General features: G+C 38.7%; 1 protein-coding gene across 1 annotated transcript in view; it reads right to left on the reverse strand.

Moving 5' to 3' along the window:
* MYO3B (myosin IIIB) overlaps positions 1 to 25182 on the reverse strand; it is a 407188-nt gene that overhangs the window by 135129 nt on the left and 246877 nt on the right. Inside the window, exons 26-28 of the mRNA XM_049616047.1 lie at positions 2952 to 3063; positions 1844 to 2006; positions 388 to 468 (exon numbers count right to left, since the gene is read on the reverse strand). Coding sequence (XP_049472004.1) covers positions 388 to 468; positions 1844 to 2006; positions 2952 to 3063 — 356 coding nt within the window. The remainder of the gene's footprint in view (positions 1 to 387; positions 469 to 1843; positions 2007 to 2951; positions 3064 to 25182) is intronic.

The following is a 25182-nucleotide window of genomic DNA, read 5'->3' on the forward strand; positions in this document are numbered from 1 at the left end:
TGTGACTCCAAGAAGGAAAGGAATTTGTTCAGCTGGCAGTATGTAAAGTTGACTGTGTCCAATCTGCCTGTGTTCAAATGCTGACTCTGCTCCTGACTAGCCATGTGACTATGGACACGTTACTTCACTTCTCTGTGCTGCAGGTCCCCTCTCTATAAACCAGGACTTACTTTGAGCATCTTTCCACAAGTATGCAGTAAGTGCTCACTGTCAGCCTTGCTATCATCACGCAGGGGGTGTGTCAGAACAAGGACTAGAACCCCCACTAGGACTTTACCTTCTATTCCGGTGCTCCTGAATTATTAACCTTTCAGCTTTCCTAAACTCATATGAACTTAATCACAGAATATTTTCAAGTGGACGCTATGAAAATGATGTTTTAATTACCTGCTTGAATAGGAACCGCAGACTCACTCCTTCTGTTGCTTATTTTCTTAAATTTCCTCCGAGCATCATATCCTCTCCAGGCTAAAAATATAAAACCATGTGCTAGGAATGACATTAATTTAAGAACGTGCCAGAGAATTGATATAAGCTGTTTTCCCTCCAACCTATTACCCCTCTTCTCCTCCCTCCTGCTTTCTCCCTGAACAAAATGAGCAGAGATACGTGAGCGATGATGGGGGAAGAGAGGCCTCTCTGTACTCTTAGCTCGGCTTCCAAGATGCTTCTCAGAAGGAGTTATTTTTGTTCCAGCAGTGAGTTTTCAGAACACTGGAATCTACTTATGAATCATTGGGACCTCCATCCCAGCTGAGGTGGTTCCCTGTCATTCCAACCCACAGAGGAAGCTCCATTTTCAGGACTTGGGGTAGGGTGGTTTGTTGAGATGGTGGGGAAGAACTGAACAGCCTGCCCTGCCCAATTTTTTTTTACTGGGGAGGAAGGTATGAACATCAATTTGAAGGAGTGAAAAATAACGATGGGAGTCAAGGGGAATAATTAGTAGCATGACACGTGTGTTTGGGGAGAGTGAACCATGTGCTAAGAGCAGTGCTTCGAGAGAAGAAAATAGACGGTAGAAAGGCAAAAGGCAAAAGAAATGGATGAGGATAAGAGAAAGAGAAAAGAAACCTCTGGGGATGTGCTGAGTCCTGTAGAAAGAGGACTGGGGCATTCAGCTGCCCGCCAGAAGCATGACCACTTCGCCGTTTTGTCCCTCCCGTTAGCATCACAGCCTTCGGTGTTGCTCAGTGTGGTCGTGAAGTCCAGAGTGAACGACATGATTCTGGGTTATGAGGGCACAAGGGAAACTGTCCACTATGTACAAGATCTGACGCTTTCATAACCACTCAGCAACAGCACAGGAGCTCAGATGCTGTTTGTGACACAAATGACACACACGTGTGGAAAGAGACACTGGATGGGCTGGGCGTAGGGGAGAGCCGAGCAATTTGTTCCCTAGGTTTATAAGCTTTGTCTGGGCTAGAAAAGCCTTTGGGAAATGGCGTTAGTGATTCTGATGTTGAGAACTTGGTGATGGGCCTGAGGTGTGTATTACACATCAGTCATCTGGGAGAAGGGGCACATGTCCGTACAATCTGGGTTTTACCTCTTCCCACTTCACACTGCCTCTATCTTGCACTTATCACGGTGTGTTGTGACGTCTGTTTGCTTATGTGGAGGTCGGAGACCACGGTAGTCTTGCTCATGGCTAGATTCCCAGCATCTAGCCCAGGGACTGGTCTGCAATAGGCACTCAATAAATATTTGCTGAAGCAAGGAAGAAAGGAAAGAAGAAGGGAAGGGAAGGTAGGAGGAAGAGAAGAAGCCACTGAGAAAAGCAACAGGCGAGCGGCCTGAGTGCTTGATGAAATGCCAAGATTCAGGACCATTTATTTACCTGACTGGATGGCAATGGCCCCCTTCTCTCTCTTCTCTCTGACTCTTCTGTATCTCCTGGCTCCAAGCCACCCCTTGGCATATGCCTGCAGCACAACCACTCTGCCTATGACTTCTCGTAGCAGCAAATTCAACTGCTCAACATGGTAATATTTGAGAAAAACCTGAAATGAGATATTACTTTTAGCATTAAATATGCGTTCCCGAACAGATATCCAGTCTACTCCAGAGTATTCTTAATAAAAATATTAAAACCATTATCTAAATAAGTTTACAGTGACGTGTTTTATGCCAGTATTACTGACTGCTTAGGAGCAAACACAACTCCCCTTCTAAGGTTGAGCCAATTATTGGTTATTGACGTGAACAAACAATGAGGTTAATGGGGTTTAGGAGATTCCAAATGTTCTCCAAAAGTGCCTTATAACTGCCAGGAGTTCTATATTCTCAATTTGACTTCTACTATCTGTCTCTACAGCCCTTGATGGAGGCACTAACCAACAGAACTGACCCATGGCCAGCAGTGGAAGTTTGGGAGAAGGACGTACAGGACCCACAGTGATCTAATTCCTGCTGAGGAGCAACCGTGTTGTCATCAACACTCAGGCTACCACTGGCTTTGTAGGACAATTCAGAATGGGTCATAAAAACCTGGGATAAAGCGACAGGATGTTCCAGATGAAAAGCTATACACAATGGGACTACTACTCAGGGTATACAGTAAAAAACACAGCAAGAGTCTAATGAAAAATGGACAAAACTGTAAAAGATACTTTTTATTGTCATTAATAAGATTTGTGTATTTCCATGAGGTGCTGGGATAAACAGCATTTAAATTAGAGGGACATTTCAAAATGAGCTCAAAGTTCTCATTCTAGAAATGTTAAATGGTTCTCTCAAATTACATGCAGAACAGGAGGCAAACCCTCCTCTTCTTGTCCAGAGGTCCTAGGACCACGCCTGACCCAAGACCAGCGAAGATCACTGTTAGGCTGGGGTCTTGCCTGCTAAGCTACACAATGTACACAGCCGGTCATATCACTGACAACAGACAAAGGTACACAGTAGAGCATCACAGGTGACAATGTGAACAATAAAGAAAGAACTACCTTTGTTTTTCCCAGCACCCAGTGATCTAATCTGGACTTTTCCAAGATAGCAACACAGCTCTCTTTGCTAGCAACAGGTGTTTCATGTGCTTTGAATGCCAAGTAATAATATCTACAAAATAAAAGAGTAAAATAAAACATTTTTAGTTATCATTTGATACAGTATTGGACCTACTGTCCAATAATAGCATACTAGGTAGTGAGAGGTATACAACTTATACGTATTAACTTAGCTCTTACTTGCTTTTAAATTTTCTGCTACATGTATTTCCCTTTTAATATTGCTTTATAATTCATATTCAGTGGAATACTTGGCATCTTTTGCATGTAAAATCAAAGTATCTAATCCATTAAGAAAACTGAAATTCAGACAGCTCTTCTAGGGAAAGTCATCATTTTAAACGTTAGCATTATTACAATATAATTTGTAATCCCACTGTATAAATTCTGACTCTACCTTGAAATGTTCCCTCTGAAGCTATTTGTAGATAGCAAAAATGAAGTAGCCTAATACTATTGAATTGGTCCACTGAGCCACATGTCTCTCTCAAAATACAGAGTAGGCATATTTTTTGATATAATCACCAAAACCACATTTGTCTTCCTAAAAAACTCATTTTAACAAACTTCCATACTTTCTGGTTGGATTCAAAGAACACCCACAAAAGGGTTTTTCCCCCTCTCCTTTTTTCTCCCCATCAAAATACACACACACACACACACACACACACACACACAAATATTTTATTCTTTTAGAACACTTTACCTTAGTTTTTCTCTAAAAATTTTCCAGGGATCTTTCCTCTGCTCTTTGCTGCCATCTATAATTAAATTCAACCCCTTGGAAGTTTAATTTCCTTGTCAAAGGAGTTTCCTGCCATTCCTCAGACAAGGTTGATCTGTTATTTTGGAATTACTATACTTTTAAATATAGAGCTGTTTTTACTTTTTAAGAAAAATTGCCCCAATACAAAATATGGCCCTTCCTCTTGCCAAATATTCCACATCTTTCTGTTTATGGAAAAATAAACATACCTGATTAGCACTTGGGTCATTTAACTTTATCTTTGTGCTACAAGACTGTTTTACAAGTTAGGATATAATGTTGAATTTGCTGGAAACATTTGCATTCAGAGATCCTGGGAATGTTTCCAAGGCTCTGAGTCTCTGTTTCTACCATCGGGAAGGAGGGGCAGTGCTCTCAAAGAACCCCTGAATGATGGCCAGGACTATGCTAGGTCATTTAGCCAAGCCCAGGAACCTGCTCATAGATGACATCTTCTGGGGCCAAGTGGGAGGAGGGACAGCTGGGAATCAGGATTAGGGCTATCAGGGCAGTTCATGGCATTAGCACATTAGCCTCAGTTTCTTTAGGACTATAGTTTCAGTCTTGGCTTCTCTGACCTGGCTCTAGCCAAAGCAAAATGTTTGTGTCCTGGAGTACACGGGGATGATGGGAATAGATGGCAAATCTATATGGGTGAATGTTTGGGGAAAGCTGAAATACAAATAGCATGAGGTATGTAAGTCAGTGGTAAAACAAGGATTTCCTACACTCTTTCCATTAGGCCTGGCCATTTATAACACAAACAACCCTGGCTTTAATCAACCCAGGGTTAATACTATTAACGATGAAGTATTTAAAGAGAATCTAATGAATGATCAGTCCCGTGTGAGATATGGGAAGAATGTAAGGTATGTTCCAGCTCTCCAATCAAGGATTTATACTTGTTTTCCAGGCATCTATAGATGGTTCTTAGCAGTTTCTAATTTTTAAATAGGCAGAATGAATCCTGAACTAGCATAAATATTAGAACTCAGCTTTGATTTCTGGTCCTTCAACCCAATCTCTTAATTTATTATGATGCTAATATTCATATTTGGCTTAGTTCAGAAAGAGATGGGTAACAGTACTACAAAGAAGTGAAAGTTTCAAAAAAAATACTAAAAAAACCATGTAAGTGAGATGTCTGTAATAATCAGGTCAGATAAGTACAATGTGTATTTCCTCCATGGAATAATTCTGGATTCTGGTAGGTACCATGGTAAAGAAGCACTCTGGCGGAGCTCCTGTGTGCTTCCATATAAGGACAAAACAGAAAGTCACCAATATAAAAGATCTGTCAGCAAGAGGGGTCTTTTTTGGGAAGATCTATTCCAGACCCCCTTCCCGAAGCAGTTGGATGAATTAAATGAACAGGGGATATGCAATTGCAAAATAGTAAGTATAAAGGTCCTAAGGGTCTGGGTACTTGAGAGCATTGCAAAGACCAGTTCTGCCCTGAGCTGCCTCTTGTAGGTAGAATTTACCTCTCAGATTGGAGTCTGAACACTGAATTAAGAGTAAGAAGATCTCTGTTGGGTAACTGTAAATCACTTCTCTGTACCTGAATTCCCACAGGTGGGAATGGGAAGCAGATAAGTGGTTCTAAATTCTTTTTGGGGGCAGGAATCTATGAAAATCTGGAGAAAGGTATTCATATTCCTTCTCAAGAAAATGTTCTTAACGCATTGCATATAAAGTCAAAAGGTACACATAGCTCCTGTTGGACCTCCAAAGACTAAAGAGCCCTTTCCTGCTTTAGAACTCTATGGAAAGTCTTCCCAAGGTCTCATCTCATTAAAACATATAAGCTGTTAAAACAGTAAATATCCAGTTGAAAAATATTTCTTCTCAAATATGTTATCTAGTTTTCTGCCTAAAATGGTATATGGAATGAAGACTCTTCAAGGAAGAGTTTTTAAATGTAACAGGCTAAGCAGTTTGTCAAGTATTAGTAAAAGTAACAGGCAATTAGAGATACAGCCTCCTGCATTTAAATTATAGAATCATAAACTGGAAGTATCTGTAAGATACTAGGACATATTAGTTTTCTATTGCTAGACAACAAATTACTCCAAAATTTAATGCCTTAAAACAGACATTTGTCATCGTATGTTTTGTAAGCATTTGGAATTTAGGAGCAGCTTACCTGGGCAATTCTGGCCCAGGGTCTCTCATAAATTACAGTTGAGATGTCAGCCATGGCTGCAGTCATCTAAAGACTTGCCTAGGGCCACATGATTTATTTTCAAGATGGTGCACTCACATGGCTGATGGTAGAAAGCCTCAGTTCCCTACTGGCTGTTGGCAGGAGGCCTTGGTTCCCTGCCACATGGGCCTCTTCAGAGGACAGTCTGAGTATCTTTATAACATAGAAGATGGTTTCCCTCAGAAGCAGGGATCCCAGGGAGAAAGAGAGAGAGAGAGAGAGAGGGAGAGAGAGCGCACTAGTGAACGGGAGGGAACCCATAATGCCTTTAATGACCAAGGCCTAGAAGTGACATACCATCACTTATTTCATCTTCTATGCACTAGAAACAAGTCATGTAAATCCAGACCAAATTCAATGAGAGAAAAATTAAGTTCTACCTCCTGAAGGGAGGAGTATCAAGTAATTTGTGAACATGTTTTTAAACCATCACAAAGAATCTCTCTAGATCATTAAATATCTTACTGACACAGAAAACTGTTCTTGGTGAGATGAAATGACTTGTCCAAGAGGACATCAAGTAAATGACAAAGGCTAAGATTATTATTTAAATCTCTAAACTACCATGTAATTGATTTAAAAAAAAAAAAAGCAATATGAATCCAGCTAATAAAGCTAGGTTTTTTAAAAATATTTTTTTTATTTGTATTTATTTTTTGAGAGAAAGAGCATGAGCAGGGAAAGGGCAGAAAGAGAGGAGGACAGAGGATCTGAAACGGGCTCTGTGCTAACAGGCTGATAGCAGCAAGCCTGACATGGGGCTTGAACTCACAAACCGTAAGATCACAACCTGAGCCAAAGTCTGATGCTCAGACTGAGCCACTCAGATGCCCCTAAAAAGTAATATCATTTCTCACCAGAACATACTGACAAATTTGCCTACATAAAAATAAAAATTTTCTATAGATATAAAAAAAGAAAACTTGGGAAGAATTGGTCTTCTTTAGTTTGTCTATCTAAGTACAATGGTTTTTTTCATACTATAATCATGCTCTCTACAGAGCTATCCCCAACAAAAGTTATTGTTAGGAATGTAGGTGTATCCGCCACCAAATCAACGGTAGTGCCTTTCTTAGGCTGACCTCCAAAGCCTATTTAACCTATTTAATTTGAATAGTACCTTTGAGGCAAACAGGGGCTTTTATTTTTCTTCATTTCTCCTTTCTTATACTCTTCAGTACAGGTTGATAAAGTCTTTGGTAAGACAGAGTAAAGAAACAGAGACTATTCAAGTTGTCCTATGAGAACTGGTCCATCTCAGTAAGAGGAAGGCATTTTAGTTTTGTTTGTGTTCCACTTAGGAAAGTGTGAGAGACTTATGTCTAAGAAACTGTAATGACCAAACACTGTCCTTCCAGGGTGGAGCCAGGAATAAAACCTATAAAATCCCTAAGAACTTCTAGGCTTCCCTCAGAGGAAGCAGGACCCTCCAGGAGGGGGACTAAGGGTACTATAAAGAGGGAGTGAAGATGAAAAGTGTCCCTGGACTTCATTCAAGATGAGCTCTGGGTCTACTAAAAGAAACCTTAATTGCAAAGAAAAGAAAAGAAATATTTAGAAATTTTGGAGTTTTTGAATGTTCCAAATCAGCTGCCAGTGAAGCTATTTTCTTTCTTATAAAGAGCTAGACTTGAACTCTTCCAGACACAATGCAGGCAGAACTGACAGCTTACATCTGACCAATCATATTTCAAAGCCTACCACCACGTGTTGGAGACACCAAGGCCCTAGAGTATGTAGGACAGAGTACTAGTCGAGAGCTACATCTGGACATCCACGGAAGGCCTCTCAGGTATTCAGCAGAGTAACTGATTAGCACCTGCATGGGAAGAAACTACTCAAGGCTGGGCAAAGAACCATCTAAGAAGACTAGAGGGAATAGTGCCTGATGCTTACAGAGGGCTGAGAATAGTGCCTGTTTCTACCAGCCAGACTGATCAACCTCATAATTCATAGGACAATGGATAGAGGACTCAGTAGTGTCTTGCTTCGGAAGTGGGGAAATATTAGTGCTAAACACAGCTCTGCTTTACCTAAGAGATCTTAAAACAAGATCCAGGAGTCTGGGTGGCTCTTGGTTAAGTGTCCGACTTCAGCTCAGGTCATGATCTCACAGCTCAAGAGTTCAAGTCCCATGTCAGGTTCTGTGCTGTCAGCTCAGAGCCTGGAGCCTGCTTCAGAATTTGTGTCTCCCTCTGTCTCTGTCCCTCCCCTGCTCACGTACTCTCTCTCTCTCTCAAAAATAAACATTAAAAAAAAAAAAGATCCAATAGGCTGAAACTGTTTCCAAGTATAGGCATACCTCAGAGATACTATGGGTTCAGTTTCAGATTGCTGCAATAAAGTGACTATCTCAAAAAAAAGTGAGTCAAATCAACTTTTTGGTTTCCCAGTTCATATGAAAGTGATAGACCATTATTATGTGGTCTATTGAGTGTATAATAGCATTATGTTGTAAAAAATACATACCTTAATTTAAAATACTTTATTGCTAAGAAATGTTAACCATCATCTGAGCCTTCAATGAGCTGTGATCACTGATCACAGATAACCTTAACAAATATAATAATAATGAAAAATTTGAAACATCGTGAGAATTACCAAAATGTGACACAGTGACACAAAGTGAGCAAATGCTATTGGAATGGTGCCAATAAACTTAAACTTGATGCAGGGTTGCCACAAACCTTCAACTTGTAAAAAATGCAGTATCTTTTACTGCAGAAGCGCAATAAAGTAAATTGCAATAAAACAAAGTATGCCTGTAATTTAACTTCATCCCAGAACAAAGCACAAAGATTTTCATAGGGATACAAAAATATCCAGCACCCCAAAAGATAAAAGGACAATGTCTGGTATCCAGTCAAAAAGTATCAGGCACGCAGGAAAATATGACCCATAATGAGGAAAAAGTCAACTAACTGAAACGGATCCAGAAGTAACACAGATAATAAAATTAACAGAGAATAACATTAAAACACTTATTTTAACTGTATTCCATATGTTCAAAAAGTTAAATGGAGACGCAGAGATACAAAAAAGACCCAATCAGAATTTTTAGAAATGAAAACTATAATGTCTGAAATTAAAAAAAAAAAAATACACACACAGAACAGAATTAGCAGCAATTCACACACTGCAGGAAAAAAAAAAAGATTACTAAACTTGAAGACACGACAATAGAAACTATACAAAATGAAACACAGAAGAAAAAAATAATTAAAAAAATAAAAGTGCATTCATGAACTGTAGGACAACTTCAAGTGGCCTTATACATGAAACTGGAGTTATGAAGAGGAGAAAAAAGAAGGGTACAGAAAAAATATTTGAAAAAATTATGGCTAAAAATTTTCCAAATTTGAAGAAAACTAGAAACTAACAGATCTAAGTCCAAGCACACACACAAAACAACTTGAAGAAAATTACACCAAAGGATATTATAATCAAATTGTTCAAAACACAGTCATAAAGGGAAAAATCTTAAAAGAAACCAAAGAAAAAAGATATGTTAGATACATAGGAACAAAGATAAATATGCCATTAGAGTCCTCAACAGAAACAATGAAAGTGAGAGGACAATGGAGAAAATCTTTAAAGAATCAAAAGAAAAGAATTCTATATTCAGTGAAATTATCTTTCAAAAACAAAGACAAAATAAAGAATTTTTCAGGCATACAAAAGCTGAAAGAAGTCATCACCAGATGATCTGCATTATAAGAAATGTTAAATGAAGTCCTGTATGAAGAAAGAAAATAATACCAAATGGAAATATGGATCTATATAAAAAAATGAAGAGTGCCAGAAGATAACTATGTTGTTAAATATTGAAGAGATTTTTTCTTATTATTAAATCTTTTGAAAATATACTTAACTGTTAAACAAAATTAATAATATATTATGAAGTTTAAAACATAAGGGTAAGTGTAACTTATGACTGACAACATAACATAAACAGCACAAATATAACAAGAGCATAAAGGCCAGGAGGAGGGACAGTGAAGTAAACTATTATTCTAATTCTATTCTATACTATATATTCTATACACAAAACTATTTGTGAAGTGATATAATACTGCCTGAAGTAGGTTAGCATAAGTTAAAGATGTATATTATAAATCAGAAAACAACCCCCAAAATAATAAAAGACCAGCAGTTAATAGGTGAACAAAGAAGATAAAATGAAATCATATAAAATACTCGATAAATCCAAAAGAACTAGAAGAAGGGAACAGAGAACACAGGAGAGAAATGTGTCTGAGAAACGAATAGCAAAATGATAGATTGGACCTAGCCAAACAAATGTTAAGTGTAAATGGTCAAAACAACATAATTTAAAGGCAGAAATTCTCAGATGGAATAAAAAACCAAAGTGTAACTATATGCTGCTTACAAAAAAGGCACAAATATAAAGACACAACTAAAAGTAAAAGAGAAAGATATACCATGTTAACAAACACTCATCAAGTTAAAACTATAGTAATTGACTATATTACAGTATCAAACAAAGTAGATTTCAGAGCAAAAAAATATTACCAAGGATAAAGATATTTATTTCACAGTGATAAAAAGGTCAATCCATCAAAAGAATTTAAGAGACCTAAGCATGTTTGCACCTAATACACGAAGCTAACACTAATTTGCAAGGAGAAATAGACAAATCCACAATTATCCTTAGGGAGTTCAATACCCTCCCCAATAATTGTTAGAACAAGTAGGCAAAAAACAAAACAAAACAAAACAAAAAAACCCAACATCAAGGAATCAGAAAGGGTGAACAACCAACTTGGCCTACTGGAAATGTCTAGAACATTCCAGCCAACAAGAACAGAATATATATTCTTTTCAACTACATGTAGAAACATTTACCACAATAGGACAAATCTGGGCCATAAAACATGACTTAATGAATGAAGTGCTCAAGTCACACAAAACATGCTCTCTGATCACAGTAGAATTAAATTAAAAATCAACAACAGGAAGATATCTGGAAAATCCCCAAATACTTACGAACAGACTTTTTAATAGTCCATAGGTCAAAGAAGAAATCAAAAGAGAAATTAAAAAGTATTCTTCATCAAATGAAAATGAAAACAATCTCTCAAAACTTATGGGAGACTGCTAAAGTAGTACTTGAAAAATTATATCATCAAACACCTATAATAGAAAAAAAGAACATTCTCTCAAATGCATGACCTTAGCCTCCACCATAAATTAGACAAAGAGCAAATTAAGCCCAAAGTAAGCAGAAGAAAAGACACAATAAATATCAAAGTGAAAGAATCAATAAAACAGAAAATAGACAATGAATTAAACTAAAAGCAGTTCTTGGAGAAGGTTAATAAAATTGGTAAACCTCTAGCTATACAGATCAGGGCTGGGGGGGGGTGGGGAGAAAACAAAGAAGATATAAATTATATATCACATAATTTATGAAATTCTACAGATTTTATAAATATTAAAAGGACAATAATGAAAAACTTTACACATATTAATAAGCTAAAAGAAAAAAGACACGCTCTTAATAAATGAGGAAAAGCATTTGACAAAATCAAACATCCAATCCTATTTTAAAAAACCCACAGGGGTGCCTGGTACCTCAGTTGGTTCAACATCCAATTCTTGATTTCGGCGTAGGTCATGATCTCATGGTTGGTGGGTTCAAGCCCTATGTCGCTGCTTGGGACTCTCCCTCTCTCTCTCTCTGTCCCTCCCCTCTTTCTTAAAATAAACACTTAAAAAAACAAAACAAAACCCTTTTCAATAGACTCATGCAACAAGAGAACTTCCTCAAGCTCACTCATCAAGTTAAACCTAACATATTTAACAGAGACTGGCTGAACACTTATTCCCCAAAGATTAGGAAAAAAGGCAAGGATGTTCACTCTCACAACTTCCATTCCACATTGTACCAGAGATTCCAGCCATTGCAATAGGACCAGACAAAGAAAGAAAAGGCATCTGTATTTAAAATGAATAGAACTGGGGCACCTAGGTGGCTCAGTTGGTTGACCTTCTTACTTCAGTTCAGGTAATGATCTCTCAGTTCATGGGTTTGAGCCCTGCTTCAGGCTCTGTGCTGACAGCTCAGAGCCTGAAGGCTGCTTCAGATTCTGTGTCTCCCTCTCTCTCTCTGCCCCTCCCCCACTCACGCTCTGTCTCTCTCTAGAATAAACATTTAAAAAGATTTAAAAAATGAATAGAACTGTTTTAATTTGAAGATGACATAATTGTCTATGTAGAAAATCCAATGGTATCTACAAAAAAGCCTTATCAGAACTAATAAGCGAGTTTAGCAGACTTGCAAGATAAAAATCAATATACAAAAATTATTGTATTTCTATATACAATTAGAAATTGAAATTTTAAAAATATCATTTACAATAGCATTAAAAATGTGAAATAATAGGGATAAACCTAAGGATAAATGTACAAGACCTGTACACTGAAAACTACAAAATATTGGCTAGGAAAAATTAAAGACAACCTAAATAAATGGAGAAAGATGCTATGTTTGTAAGTCAGAAAAATTAATATTGTTAATATTTGAGTAAAGCAGACCACCCTCCATAATGTGGGTGTGCGTCATCTAATCAACTGAAAGCCTTACAAGGAAAGACTATGCTCCCTTGGGTGGAAGAAATACCATCTCCAGACTGCCTTTGGGCACAAGACCACAACATCAGTTCCCACTGGAATTTCTAGACTGCTAGCCTGCCCTGCGGATTTCTGACTTGCCAGCCCCCACAATTACATGAGCCAATTCCTTAAAACAAATCTCTCTCAGTACACACACACACACACACTCTATTGATTCTGTTTCTATGGAGAACCCCGACTAATACAGTTCCAGTTCCCTTTTGCTGTGGTTAAGCACACTGGGTAGAGTCGGAGCCAACCTTGGTGATACATTTCCTAAATTTTGCAGGTTGTTTTTTAGTAACTTCCTTTCCTATCATTTCTTCTCCTTTCATTGCTGAACGTTCCAAGTTTCCGACAGATGCTGAGGCTTCTGTACTGCACACTAGGGATCTAGGACACCCCAATCCAGCTATTCTTCCTCATGTTCACAAACAGATCTGCCCAGCCCTCCGTCAAAACCCTCCATGAGTGGGTATTCCCACAGGGCCATCTGTGGAAGGGCCTGGCTTGCTACTTGAATAAACATTTAGATCCTGAAGGGAACTTAAAGTCATAAATAAAAATTCTTGTTTTTAATTGTTTAAATTGTTTTAAATTTAAATTTAATTTAATTTAATTTTAATGTAATTGTTAAACTGTTCTAAAAATTCTTGTTTGAAAGAGAAATCCAGATTGGAGGAATTGGCTCGAGGTCACAGATTAGTAAGTGGAGGCCTGAGGCTTACCCATGTCTTCTAACTCCAAATTCAGGCTCCTTCACATTCCTCTAACCCACATCTACTCTTAGCTCTTACTGTATACAGTGGTAGTATCTTTGACTCTGTAACAGGGAGGGACCTTTGATACTCCAGAACTTTGCAGCTCATTGGAACTTGTGTCTGCAGCAATCTGGAATACCGGGCTTTTGACCCTGGAGAAGTGTTGATTTCCTACATCTGAACACCAGCTGTCAGGTGCTCCTTGACACAAGTGTGAGGGATCCAAACAATATTCTATTTGGACTAGTGTATCAGTAAGGCATTGATGTATCAGTGGGAAACTACATGTACACCATCCTTAGCATACCCTTCTGGGTTACTGGATTCTAGCCCTGTTCATCCTCTTTGAGGCAGTTTGAAACTCTGTCTAAATTATAGGTCATTGATAGATACATAAATTCTGTCCAGTCTGCTGATGATTTCAATTGACTTCCCACTGTGGAAAATCCAGTTTTGCCTCCATTTGCAATTCACCTCAACATTCTTTTACTTCATATAAGCCTGCACTGTTTTGACTTTTCCTTTGAACTGATGATCATATCTGCCTGATTCCCTCATATCATATGAATAAATTCTTTAAACACATTTATCTTTATATCTGTATGTGAGTCATGATGTTACCTTCTTCTGAAAATTATCTTTTAATAAGAGGAAGAAAGAAGTACAAAACTCTGGGCTGTAGACATTTGACCCAAAGGAGAACATGTGGGCAGGTTGAGGCAGGAAGTCACCACACTTAGGTAGACTCAGTGCTTCTCAGCAATCCTAAAAGGTCTAGTGGGCTCTGAAATACTGTCACTTTTCTACTTAATAACTCTAGGAGTGTAACCATTGGTTAGTGTAATATGTTCATGTTGGAGTTTACTAAAAATGTCAAACTGTTTCCAAAGTGATCACACAGATATATTACCTTACCAGTAGAGCCTAAGAGTCTTGCTACTCTTTAACCATGTCAATCCAAGGAATTACCAGATTTACTGATTATTGCCAAACTAGGTATCAAGTGATATTTAATTGTGGCTTTAATGTGCATTTCCTTAATTATTAATGATGCTTAACTTTCCCTTTTGTTTTCACTTAAGTCCTCTGACAATGAACAGTATATGCAATGAATCATATTTCTCTATGTTTTCTAATGATTACCTATGCTCCTGGAAGGGGAGAGGAGAGAGAAAGAGCACGAACAAGCCAGCTAAGAGTTATCCATATTAGATAAAAATAATATAAGCATTGGAGATTGCTTACATTTTTGTTACACCTGACATTTAAAATTTGCACTTCTCATCTTGGTCATTCTGCTTCTGCATTTTTACATGTTTGGAAAGGATCTGCTTCTTTTAAAGATGCTTTTGAAATCCCAAACCATAATGAGCCCTGCCTGCTTTGACTCATCCTTCCGGTTTGAGTTATGTACCCAAAGGCATGCAAAACATCTGTACTACTAAAAGAATATTTTCCAGGGCTTTAAGTCCATAATGAGATTTTTTTTTTTAAAAGGTTAATTATACAAACATTTTTATTCTCCTTTTTTCTAAAAACCTTAAGCAAATACTCTCCCTTGGGATGGGTCATTCATTCTCTGTAGTTTCACTTTCTGAATTGAAATGGCTTTTCTTTCCCATTCTACTCATTTGTTCATTAAATAAAACTTTATTTAGGATCAACTGATTGCCAGGTACTGATAGAAGTGCTGGAATATTATGAGTGAGCAAGATAGACAATTTCCCTGCCCTCATGAAGCTTATATTCTAGTTGGAGAGGCAAATACTAAACAAGTATATAAAGAACATCAGTTTGGGTAGGGATGAGTGCTATAGTAAGTCAGGATGGGGATGGGTGTTAATGGGTATATTTTGTAGTGTATTTTGGCAGATAGCCCTTAGTAAGCAGGAAAGTGAGGGAACTCAAGCCATGTCATATGAGGAGATGTTGAAGCATTGAGCTTAGACAAAAAGGCTTAACTCGGTCTTATAAGAAAGGAAAAAAGTTTTCCTAGACACTTGAGTCTCTGGCTAGATCTAAAAATTAGACGAAATGCACATTAGCAAGAAAAAGCACACACATTTATTTAATAGAAGGTTTACATGACACAGGAGCCTTCATAAGGAAAGAAGACCTAAAGAAATCAAATATGAGTGTTTTTATGCTAGATTTGATGAAGCTTGAAGAGTCATGGAAAGAGGTAAGACAAAGAGTATGAGCAAAGTGTGGGAAACTGGGGTCATAGAGATCCCTCTCTGTGTCCACTGTTTTCAGAGATAAGGATGCTTGTTTCCTCTTGGTAAAGGGAAGGCACCTCTCACATGACGGTTATATGACCTGCTTCAGAGAAAGGGCAAAAAATCCTTCCTGCTCATGCCATTTCTCAAGTTCCTTCAGCTTATAATATTAATATGCCAAGACGTCAGATTTTGTGGTAGCATGTCCTGAACCCCGTTAGTCTCTTAAACAATGTCAGACTACGGGCAGCAGATCTACTTGGAGATTTCATAAAAGATGTTTATTCCCAGGCCATACTCTGGACACAGAATCAGAATCTCTACAGCTGGGGCTCAGGAACCTAAATTTTAATAAGGTCCTGTGGCTATTTTGATGCACTGTAGGATTTGAGAACTGCTGACTCGGGGGAACACTGTTATCAATTAGAAAAGGAGCTGATTTGTTTTCTAAAGCCCAGAGTGTAGAACTGGGACGGATGCATAGAAGCTTCTGAAAGATGTATTTGGTCAAGGTTAGTAAGGACAAGGTTGTGATCAGACATCTAAAAACACAAAATAGGTTGCCTCAGGAGTCAAAGAGATAATTCCTAGACCCCGGAACTGTTCAATGGGAAGTGGATTGACAGGTCAAGAATATTGCCAAAGAAATTCTAGTTTTAGCTATGTACTTGAACTGGAAGGCCCACAGCAAAGATGCAATGTTGAGTTGTCTCTTGGCCTAAAGAATTGACTCTGTGATTTAAAAACTGATGTGTATCATCAGTACAATACTATTACTGTGGCGAATCATGGGTTATCATCATATGTGGACAAACTGGAACAATTAAATTTCTCTAGGTAGTCTGTTTGGGGCTCTTGGAATTTCCACTACCATGTCTTTCACAGGATGTTCTCCTCAACATACCTGAACAGTGACTGGCTCTCAGAGTCGTCTCCTGACCAGGAGTATCAGCATCACCTGGAAACTTGCACACACAGCCCCCTACTAATCAAAAACTTAGCAAGCTGTGTCTTAACAAGGCCTCAGGAGATTCTCATGCATGACAAAGTTGAAGAACCACTGACTTATTAGAGAAACAGAATCCCAGGGAAGTGAAGTGACTTGCCTCCAGCGACACAATCTATCTGAGGAAAGAAACTGGCTCTCATGTTTCTTCTCATCCTTTCTCTTCGTTAGGACGAAATGGCTTTGTGGAGCACATCGCTCTCCCTTGGAAAGGTCAATTAATTGCTCAAAATCTACCCTAAAGAAATTCTCCTACAGGTTAAATATATAGGATTGTTTGAGCACTGCTGGCAAGCAATTGGACACAATGTCAATATCCACCAGTAGAAGAATGGCTAAATGAATATTACCAATTTTAATGATGGAATTAAAAAGGAATGCACTGGAGCTATGAAACAACATAGACTTATCTCTAATACATATTGTTAAACAGAAAAGGAAGGTGCCAAATAGTATGAAATAAGTGATTCAAGTTAAGCTAAAAACGTGGGGTTTTTTGCCCCTTTCTTGATTTCTCTTTCTTCCCCCTCTGTGTTGTGTGTGCATGTATGTATGTATTCTGAAAGGATAACACTACCAAAAGAATGACGGTAACTCCCTAGAGAGGGGCCATGGTGCATGCAGGATACTGAAAATTCAAGATGCAGAGAGAAAGACTTTAGCCTCATATGTAACTTTTAAAAATTTTAGACGAAAAGTATTCACACATTATTTTTGCAATTAAAAGTTAATTTCAAACATCAGTAAAAATTATTATGGTTTAATTACAATGTACCTATATCCTCGTCAAAGAATTCTGTAAACTACAAATTTGACTACTATCACTTCCATCTAAGTAGATTCGTTCCCAATCAGGCAGCAAAAAGTATCAACCCTTTTCCTATTTAAAAATATTCCTTGAGGGATCCTCAATCAACATCAGTGACCACCCAGACTGTCTACTCAGATATCCAAAATACAGGACAATTATCTGAACAATTCAACCCATATAAATAATTTTCTCTTAGGTTGATAATGGAGGGAACTGAGCTATTCTGGCTTGGATAATTTGATAATTACCCCCAATTGCCCATTTCCCTTTAGTGTATATGAAAATCCAGATTTAGTTTTTTAAGTTCTTTCTTATATTTACCATAAGTTCCTTTATTTTAATTTTTTTTCCTTCATGTATGGCCTTCAGTAAAGACAGAACAGCTGGCCACCATCTGCTACAAAAAAAAAAAAAAAAAAAGCCATTATATCCATTACATCCTTAGGAAGACTCCTGAATTTGGGCTGTGGGATGACAAGTCATGTTGATCTGTGCTATTAGATTGTGGAAGTCCTGAGATTGTAAATTCCTTCTAATTCAGTATTACGATAGCACTCAGCACACACAGTAGGTGCTTAACAGGGTGCCTGGGTAGCTCAGTCAGTTAGTCAACTGACTCTTGATTTCAGCTCATGTCATGATCTCACCGCTGTGGGATTGAGCCCCCCATCAGGCTCTGCGTTGAGTGCGAAGCCTGCTTAGGATTATCTCTCCCCCTCTCTCTTTGCCCCTCCCGCATTCGTGCACATGCTCTCTCTCAAAATAAATATATATTTAAAAAATAGGTGCTTGATAAATGTTGCTGATGCTGTTGCTGCCTCCTCATAAGCTTTAAATAGGAGGCCTCCTAAAAAAAAAAAAAAAGACACTGGGAATTGAAGATTAAGGCTGAGTTTATTCGCAAATTAATTTGTAACAGAAAGTTAAATTTTATTTTTTAAAAATTTATCCTTTTTATTTATTAAAGTTTATTTATTTTTGAGAGAGAGAGAGCATGAGAGGGCCATAAAGAGAGGGAGAGAGAATCCCAAGCGGGATCCTCACTGTCAGTCCAGAGCCTGATGTGGGGCTCAGACTCACAAACTGTGAGATCATGACCCTGAGCCCAAACCAAGAGTCAGATGCCTAACTGAGTGCCCCCAGAAAGTTAAAGTCTAAACTAATTATTCTATTTTACAACTGATAAAATTATTATTATTATTTTTTTAATTCTACAGACTGATTTCATAGTGATTACTTGGGTGGTGTTCAACTGTCTCATTTACATATTTTGAAGACAGACTTTGGAATCAGGTAGACTCTTATTTCATAGCCTGACTTTACAACACATTACCTGTGTGATTTTGAGCCAATTTCCTCATTTGTAAAACAAATAATTTCATGTATTTGGGGGGCTATTACCAGTGTTAAGTGAGATGATGTTTGTAAAGCACTAGCATGAAGCCTATCATCAGCAGGTGGTCAATAAATACCTCTCTCTCCTGTCCTCCTTCCCTTTCTTTGACAAAAATATAGTTTTCTCTTCCCTGACCCAAATGTATATGAAAAAATAGCTAGCAATCTTTCCTCCGAGTCACCCCTAAACCATGGTGCTCAGGGGTGGGCAGATATTTACTATGAATCAAACAGAGCACGTTAGAACAGGGATGGGTAAGAGTTCAACTGTGGGTCGGCTGATGGACTGGGCAGAGGTGTCCTAGGGCACCACGTTAGGGGGATGCCAAGGCTGTGAAGGCAATGTGCCTGGGCTGAGGAGCCAGGGCCGCAGCTGGGGCTAGACATCCCATCTCTGTGCCCCATCTCCTCACATTCTCCTCTCCTCTTCCACTTTCTCTCCTTCTCATTCATTATTTTCTACATTCTTATTTGTTTTTTCTGCTTCATCATTATCATTAACATAACATAGTCCCACTAAATTTGTTTTAAGGAACCTCCCAGCAGGGATACAGTTTTAATTCAGCCACTGATTTTCATCGAGTAGGCTGGGCAGCCAATCCAAAGGTCCAGAGAGGCAGCCCTTCTCAACTGCATCGACACTGTCTCCCTTCAAACATCTTTCTTGTTATTTTCCTTTGCCATTTCTTCCTGCACTGTTCCCACAGCATGGCCATTGCCCACTGGGATTCTACGTCCTCATGGGTTGTTTCCTGAAACTGAATTAGCTCATGTGATAAATGATGATACTCAGTTCATTTTGCAAGAGCTAACATTTGTTGCAGGCTTAAAACTGCAAACACACCTTTCCATGGCAATGGAATTAAAGGGTTCTCGGTGTCTTGCCTGTTTCTAATCAGGTACTTCTGTACTTGCTAATCCTTAAACTACAATCTTGAGGAAGAAGCTGGGTAGCAAATGAGGAATGGGTGGGTTGTGGGGAACTAAAAGTATCCAAATTCAACTCAGCCCCTTAGTCATTCAGTCACTACCTCCTTCAATTAGTAAACATTAGATTTCTTTTCTGTGACAAGCATAATTAATGTCTCTCTCATTCCATTCCCACTTCTTCCTGGCTGAAAGAACACTAGTTTTCCTTTGGGTTACAATCTTCCTAGCCCCAGTCCTGTTCCCTACTTTCTAAGCCTCTCTCTGTTGTGAAAAATGATCACACAAGTCTGTTCAGGCTAATGAGAAGTTTGTGAAATGGCTTCTGGGAAAACGTTTTCTTTCCTAATAAAAGTCAGGCAAATGTGGCTGGCTTAGTCATTCATCTTGTCCCTTTCTTCCTTTGAATGAAGACATGATGTCTAGAGAGACAGCAGCCCCATAAAACTATATGCCAACCCACACAGTAAAGATGGTAAAAAGGAATGAAAGGAGGTCAGAAGGCGTTCAGGACCCTGGTGACATCACTGAACACGTAAGCTAGGATTAAAAATAGCTCACATGTTAATCTCTTTTTGCGAGGAACAAATTTTTGTCAGTAGTTTTCAATTTGGGCAGTTTTGCCCCCAGGGCACATGTGGCAATATCTGGAGATATTTTTTTTTATTGTTGTGATTTGGCAGTACTGAGGAGGTTATTGGCATCTTAATACAAGGAAGCTTCAGAGGGAAGGTGACTGGGCTAGAGATTAAAAGGTGGGGAGGAGGTGACCAGGTAAAGACTTTCCACCAGAGAAAATAGGAGGTGTAAAGGCCAGCATTGTGTATGGGCCTGGAGGGTCCAAGGTTAGACTGATGGTAGTCTAGGGTGTGTAAGAGAGAATGGTGGGGGAAAAAATGAGAATAGTTGGTTGGTGTATTATAAGAAGCCTTGCCTGCTGAGCTGAAGGCTTTGGGTTCTATTCTGTAGGCAATGAGGAGCAGACCCGTTTTATTCACAAGAATGACATGATTATCTTTATATTTTTAGCAACATAACTAGTGGCAGTGTAAGGAATTATGTCCAATAAATAGGCTGGGGTTGGGAAGACACATTTGGAGGCTAGGCAAAAATTCAGCTGAGAGACTACCATTCGCATTCTGAAAAGTATGGCAGGAAGTAGTCAAAAGGAGAAGATATATATTTAGGATGTCCTGTGTCACATGTTCTTTTGTAATCCATCCAGTACATGTTTCCTATTAACCCAAGGATGCTAAAGACAAGAATAAGCCTTCTCTGTGTTCTCAGCACCTTGTACAGAACTTGCCATATAGGTAGGTCCTCGTTGTACATTTTCTCTTGATAACAGGGAGGATATATTCATGGCCAGGATCTAAGAAGCCCTGTAGGTGAGTGGCTAATGGGACATGTATATCCACCACTTGGATTCATCCAGGAACTACTCGGGAAAGAGCCAAAAGGAGTACAAAGTCAAAGGCTGAAGTCCAAATATGAAAGACTTGAAAATCAAGGTCAAATTTAAAAGCGTCTGGATGTCTATAGAGTCACTCCGGACCCTCTACTGACAAAAATATCTGGATCTCAAAGGATCCAGATCTAGAATCCAAAAAAAAGTCAATTTGCCAACTCTGGAGATGCCTTCAGTGAGGAGTTTTGTATGTCATTTCCTTTAGAGTATATGTAAATAATAGTGGTAACAATAAAGCACCTTCGCTGAGGGGATGGAGGTTTAGAATAATTTGTTCCACATTTTTTGAGTACCTACTCTGTGCCAGGCATTCTATTAGAGATGTGGATATATACATAAAGGCGGAGGTGCATAAATGACCTTTGAGGAGACATTTTTTCACGAGGGCATCCTTGATTCTTCATAAATGTTCAGGAGTGACAACTGTGTCCATAAATCTTTGGCATTCATAAGGCTTCTCGGTAGCTGCTAGTGATTCTGCTACTACTTGGAAAGTAATTATAAAATCAGGTAACTCATTTACAAAAAAGTCACATCAGAACCAATATACAGGTCCTAATAACTGTGGTTCCTTTTAAAGATCACTCATTACCCAACTCCTTGGGATGTTACATCCCTAAGAATGCTCTTTTGTCACAAACATTTCAAGGACTCATTTTTAGAACGTAAATCTGAACTTCCACTTAAAAACTGGCCTCAAAGTTGGTAAATTTTTGTCATGTACATGTGTTAATTTTCAGAAATAGCTAAGATTAATTCAGGGCCAAGTCTAATAGAAAAGGTGGTCAAACTGGGTGTTCCCAGAAGTCAAATAAAATAATTGTGCACTTAGTTCTGAAGAAAGTTCCAAATAAAAAATACTTTCAATAACAGCATAGTTTGCTGGAAAGAATATATGTGTGTTTCTGCAGCTGCTGAGAGGATCACCCCCACTCTCAACGATTATGAAAAACTAGTATCAGTTGCATTAAGCCATACATTTAGACTCAAATTCTTCTGTGTAACTGTATATTCTTTCTGTCACTGCCAGGAAATTCTACAAGTTTACAATACTTCATTGACCTCATATTAATTACAAAGGGAAAACATAGGAAGAGAATAATGAGAAATAGTAAACTACTGACAGGGAAGATCTTAAAGAAAATTGAAGGTGTTATGTACATTAGGGAGATCTCAAATAGTCCTAGGATTGCAACATACAAAATTCCACATGAAAGATAAGTAATCTTTCTTAGGTGGAAATTCCCTGTATCATGGGGTGTAAAACTGCAATGTCCTGAGTCAGGGGAGTAAATGTCATTCTGCTTAACAGACGTTGATTTAACAACTATTATGAATTGAGTCCTGGGACATACAGTTCTCCCTCTGTTGGGAAAATAAGGAAAGTTGTGCACCATAAGATGGCTGATGGGACTAACATAAACTCTAGTTAGAGACTCCTCTTCCGGGTTCTTCCTGCTCTGTTTGCTGCACACGCAAAAACCACCATGAATGCGCAAGATGACGTTATAAACTACCCCTCCCACTTGCATTCAGGGCTCAGATCTCTGGAGAAGGATCTCCTCTGAGCCCGCCAGTGTAAAATAAAACTCCGATCCACCAAGATCTCTGAGTGCCACTTGGTTTTTCCGCCAGTGATCCAGTCTGGTTCCATAACACCTCCTGTAAGCCTGAGTGTGGGAAGCAGGCATTTCTGGAAGACTCAGAGGCCAAGTAAAGCCAAGGAATCTGCATGCAATCTCTCAAAATCTTCAGGATGTGGGTTCTATGTATTCCTGCTTCTCATGCAGACAAGGAAATATCTTTTACAGAAATGTCAAGTGACTTGCCAAATAACTATATTCACAAGTAGATTAGAACTCTGATCTCATTACTAAATTGCACTATTTGTTGCAATAGTTTAATAAATGAATGATGAGACTTTGAATTGAATGTGCAGTCCTATCTTACAGACATTTGCCAGAACACATCCCAACACATGCTGTCCTATACGTTTGCCCCAGTAGACACTTTCTCCTGGACCATGCTTCAGGGACCAATGACCATGAAGCCAATGAACATTCACAGTCATTACCGTGCTGGCCCTCAATAGTATGACTTCAAAAGGCTTCAGCTACCTGCCCAGCATTGCCAGGTGACTTCTCTCATATCTATCCTAGAATAAATACTTCCAACCCACCTGGCCCCACTGATGAGAAGGTGTTTAGAACGACCTCTCTCCTCCAAGGCTCCATGAATGGAAAATAGGAAGGACACTTGCAAGTTTTGCTAGAAAAGGATGATGGGGTGAGGGAGTATTTTAGGTTTGGCCAAGTGGCAGATTTGGGTGACTTGGGGAAGTCTTTCCCCATTCTGGAACCCGACAACATAATCCCCCAAACACAGTCTTTCAAGATTCAGTCCCAAATGCCAGAAAATACAAAACGGTAAAGAGTAACATTAAACAAGTCTTTATCTTTTATTTATCTCCACCCGATATACCTTGAGTGACTCTGTTCCCTGCCTTTGATTGTTTTGTCTGCATTTCCTGCTAAGAGTTTACAAAACAGCACTCCTGAGCAGGAAGATAAGAGGCGCACCTATTTGTTGAATAACATCAAGGAAGAAACTGCTAACTCATCCATTTTGTTGTTAAATTGCTCAAAAGGATCAAAATACCAATTAACTTGCTGGCTCAGAAATCTTTGATACCCTCAGATTTACTGACATTTTGAAATTCTTGTTCATACTTGCCTAATGGCTTTCTGATTACGAACAAAGAAGTGCCAATCTGTTTAGCATTTGACCTGTTTTCTTAAATATTTTTATGTATTCCACAGTTAGTGGCTAAAAATACTTGACTAGTCACATTCATGTGCTAAAATAGTCTTTTTTTTTTCTTGTTCCACCTCCAAATTTAAGAGGAAAAAGGAGTTCAAAGACACTTCTTTTTAAAAAACCATTTCATTATTTTTAATTTAAAACCTCTCATTGCAAGGAATTTTTTTGCCTTTTCTTCTCCATGAAATGCAGTGGCATTTGGAAGACTCAAAGAAGCAAGATACCATATTAGGATCCATTCTTCCCAGAGAAAAAGTTGGAAAAATGACCTTGGGCATAAGTTTCAGAAAGGAGGTAAAAAGAAACTACGGATGACTGACGGGGTGCAGATTTTATAATGGGTTTTAATTTTCCTCTCTGGGTGTCCTCAGCTAGCAGTGCACCTCACAGGTGGCTTTTTGTTATTGTTGCCCTCTATTTCCTCACAGAAAGTTTTGTAAAAATTCTACCCATAATCCCATAAAACACAATGCATCCCCATGGCCGTTGTATAGAAAAGAAGAGGTTTGGGGCACCTTGGGAGGCTCAGTCAGTTAAGCGTCTGACTTCAGCTCAGGTCATGATCTCACTGCTCATGGGTTGGAGCCCCACGTTGGCTTCTGACAGCTGGGTGCCTGGAGCCTGTTTCGGATTCTGTGCCTCCCTCTGTCTCTGCCCCTCCCCCACACTCACTTGCGCACGCTCGTGCGTGCGTGCGTGCGTGTGTGTGTGTGTGTGTGTATGTGTGTGTGCGCACGCGTGCGCGCGCTCTCTCTCTCTCTCTCTCTCTCTCTCTCTCTCAAAAATAAATAAGCATTAAAAAAAGAAAATAAGAGGTTTTCACTCCTAAGTAAAGTTAATTTCTGGGTCTAAAAAGCTCCAAAGCAATTTATTTCAATACACACTGCCTGAATGCAGTGGACTGAGGAGGTTAAATGTGTGGACGCCAAAGATTGCATGGGTTCAAATTTCTGTTCTACAGATTTCTGTTCTACTATTTACTCACATGGGACCTTGGGAAAGTCACTTACATTTCTGTGCCTCAATTTCCTCATCCATAATATGGGAATAATAACAGCATAGCTTACAGGGTTGTTCTACGGAACAAATGAGATTATATATCTAGGACATTCTAAGTGCTATGTAAATGTTAGTTATCCTATTATATCATGCCATT

This window comes from Panthera uncia (assembly GCF_023721935.1).
Source record: "Panthera uncia isolate 11264 chromosome C1 unlocalized genomic scaffold, Puncia_PCG_1.0 HiC_scaffold_3, whole genome shotgun sequence".
Classification (NCBI taxonomy): domain Eukaryota; kingdom Metazoa; phylum Chordata; class Mammalia; order Carnivora; family Felidae; genus Panthera; species Panthera uncia.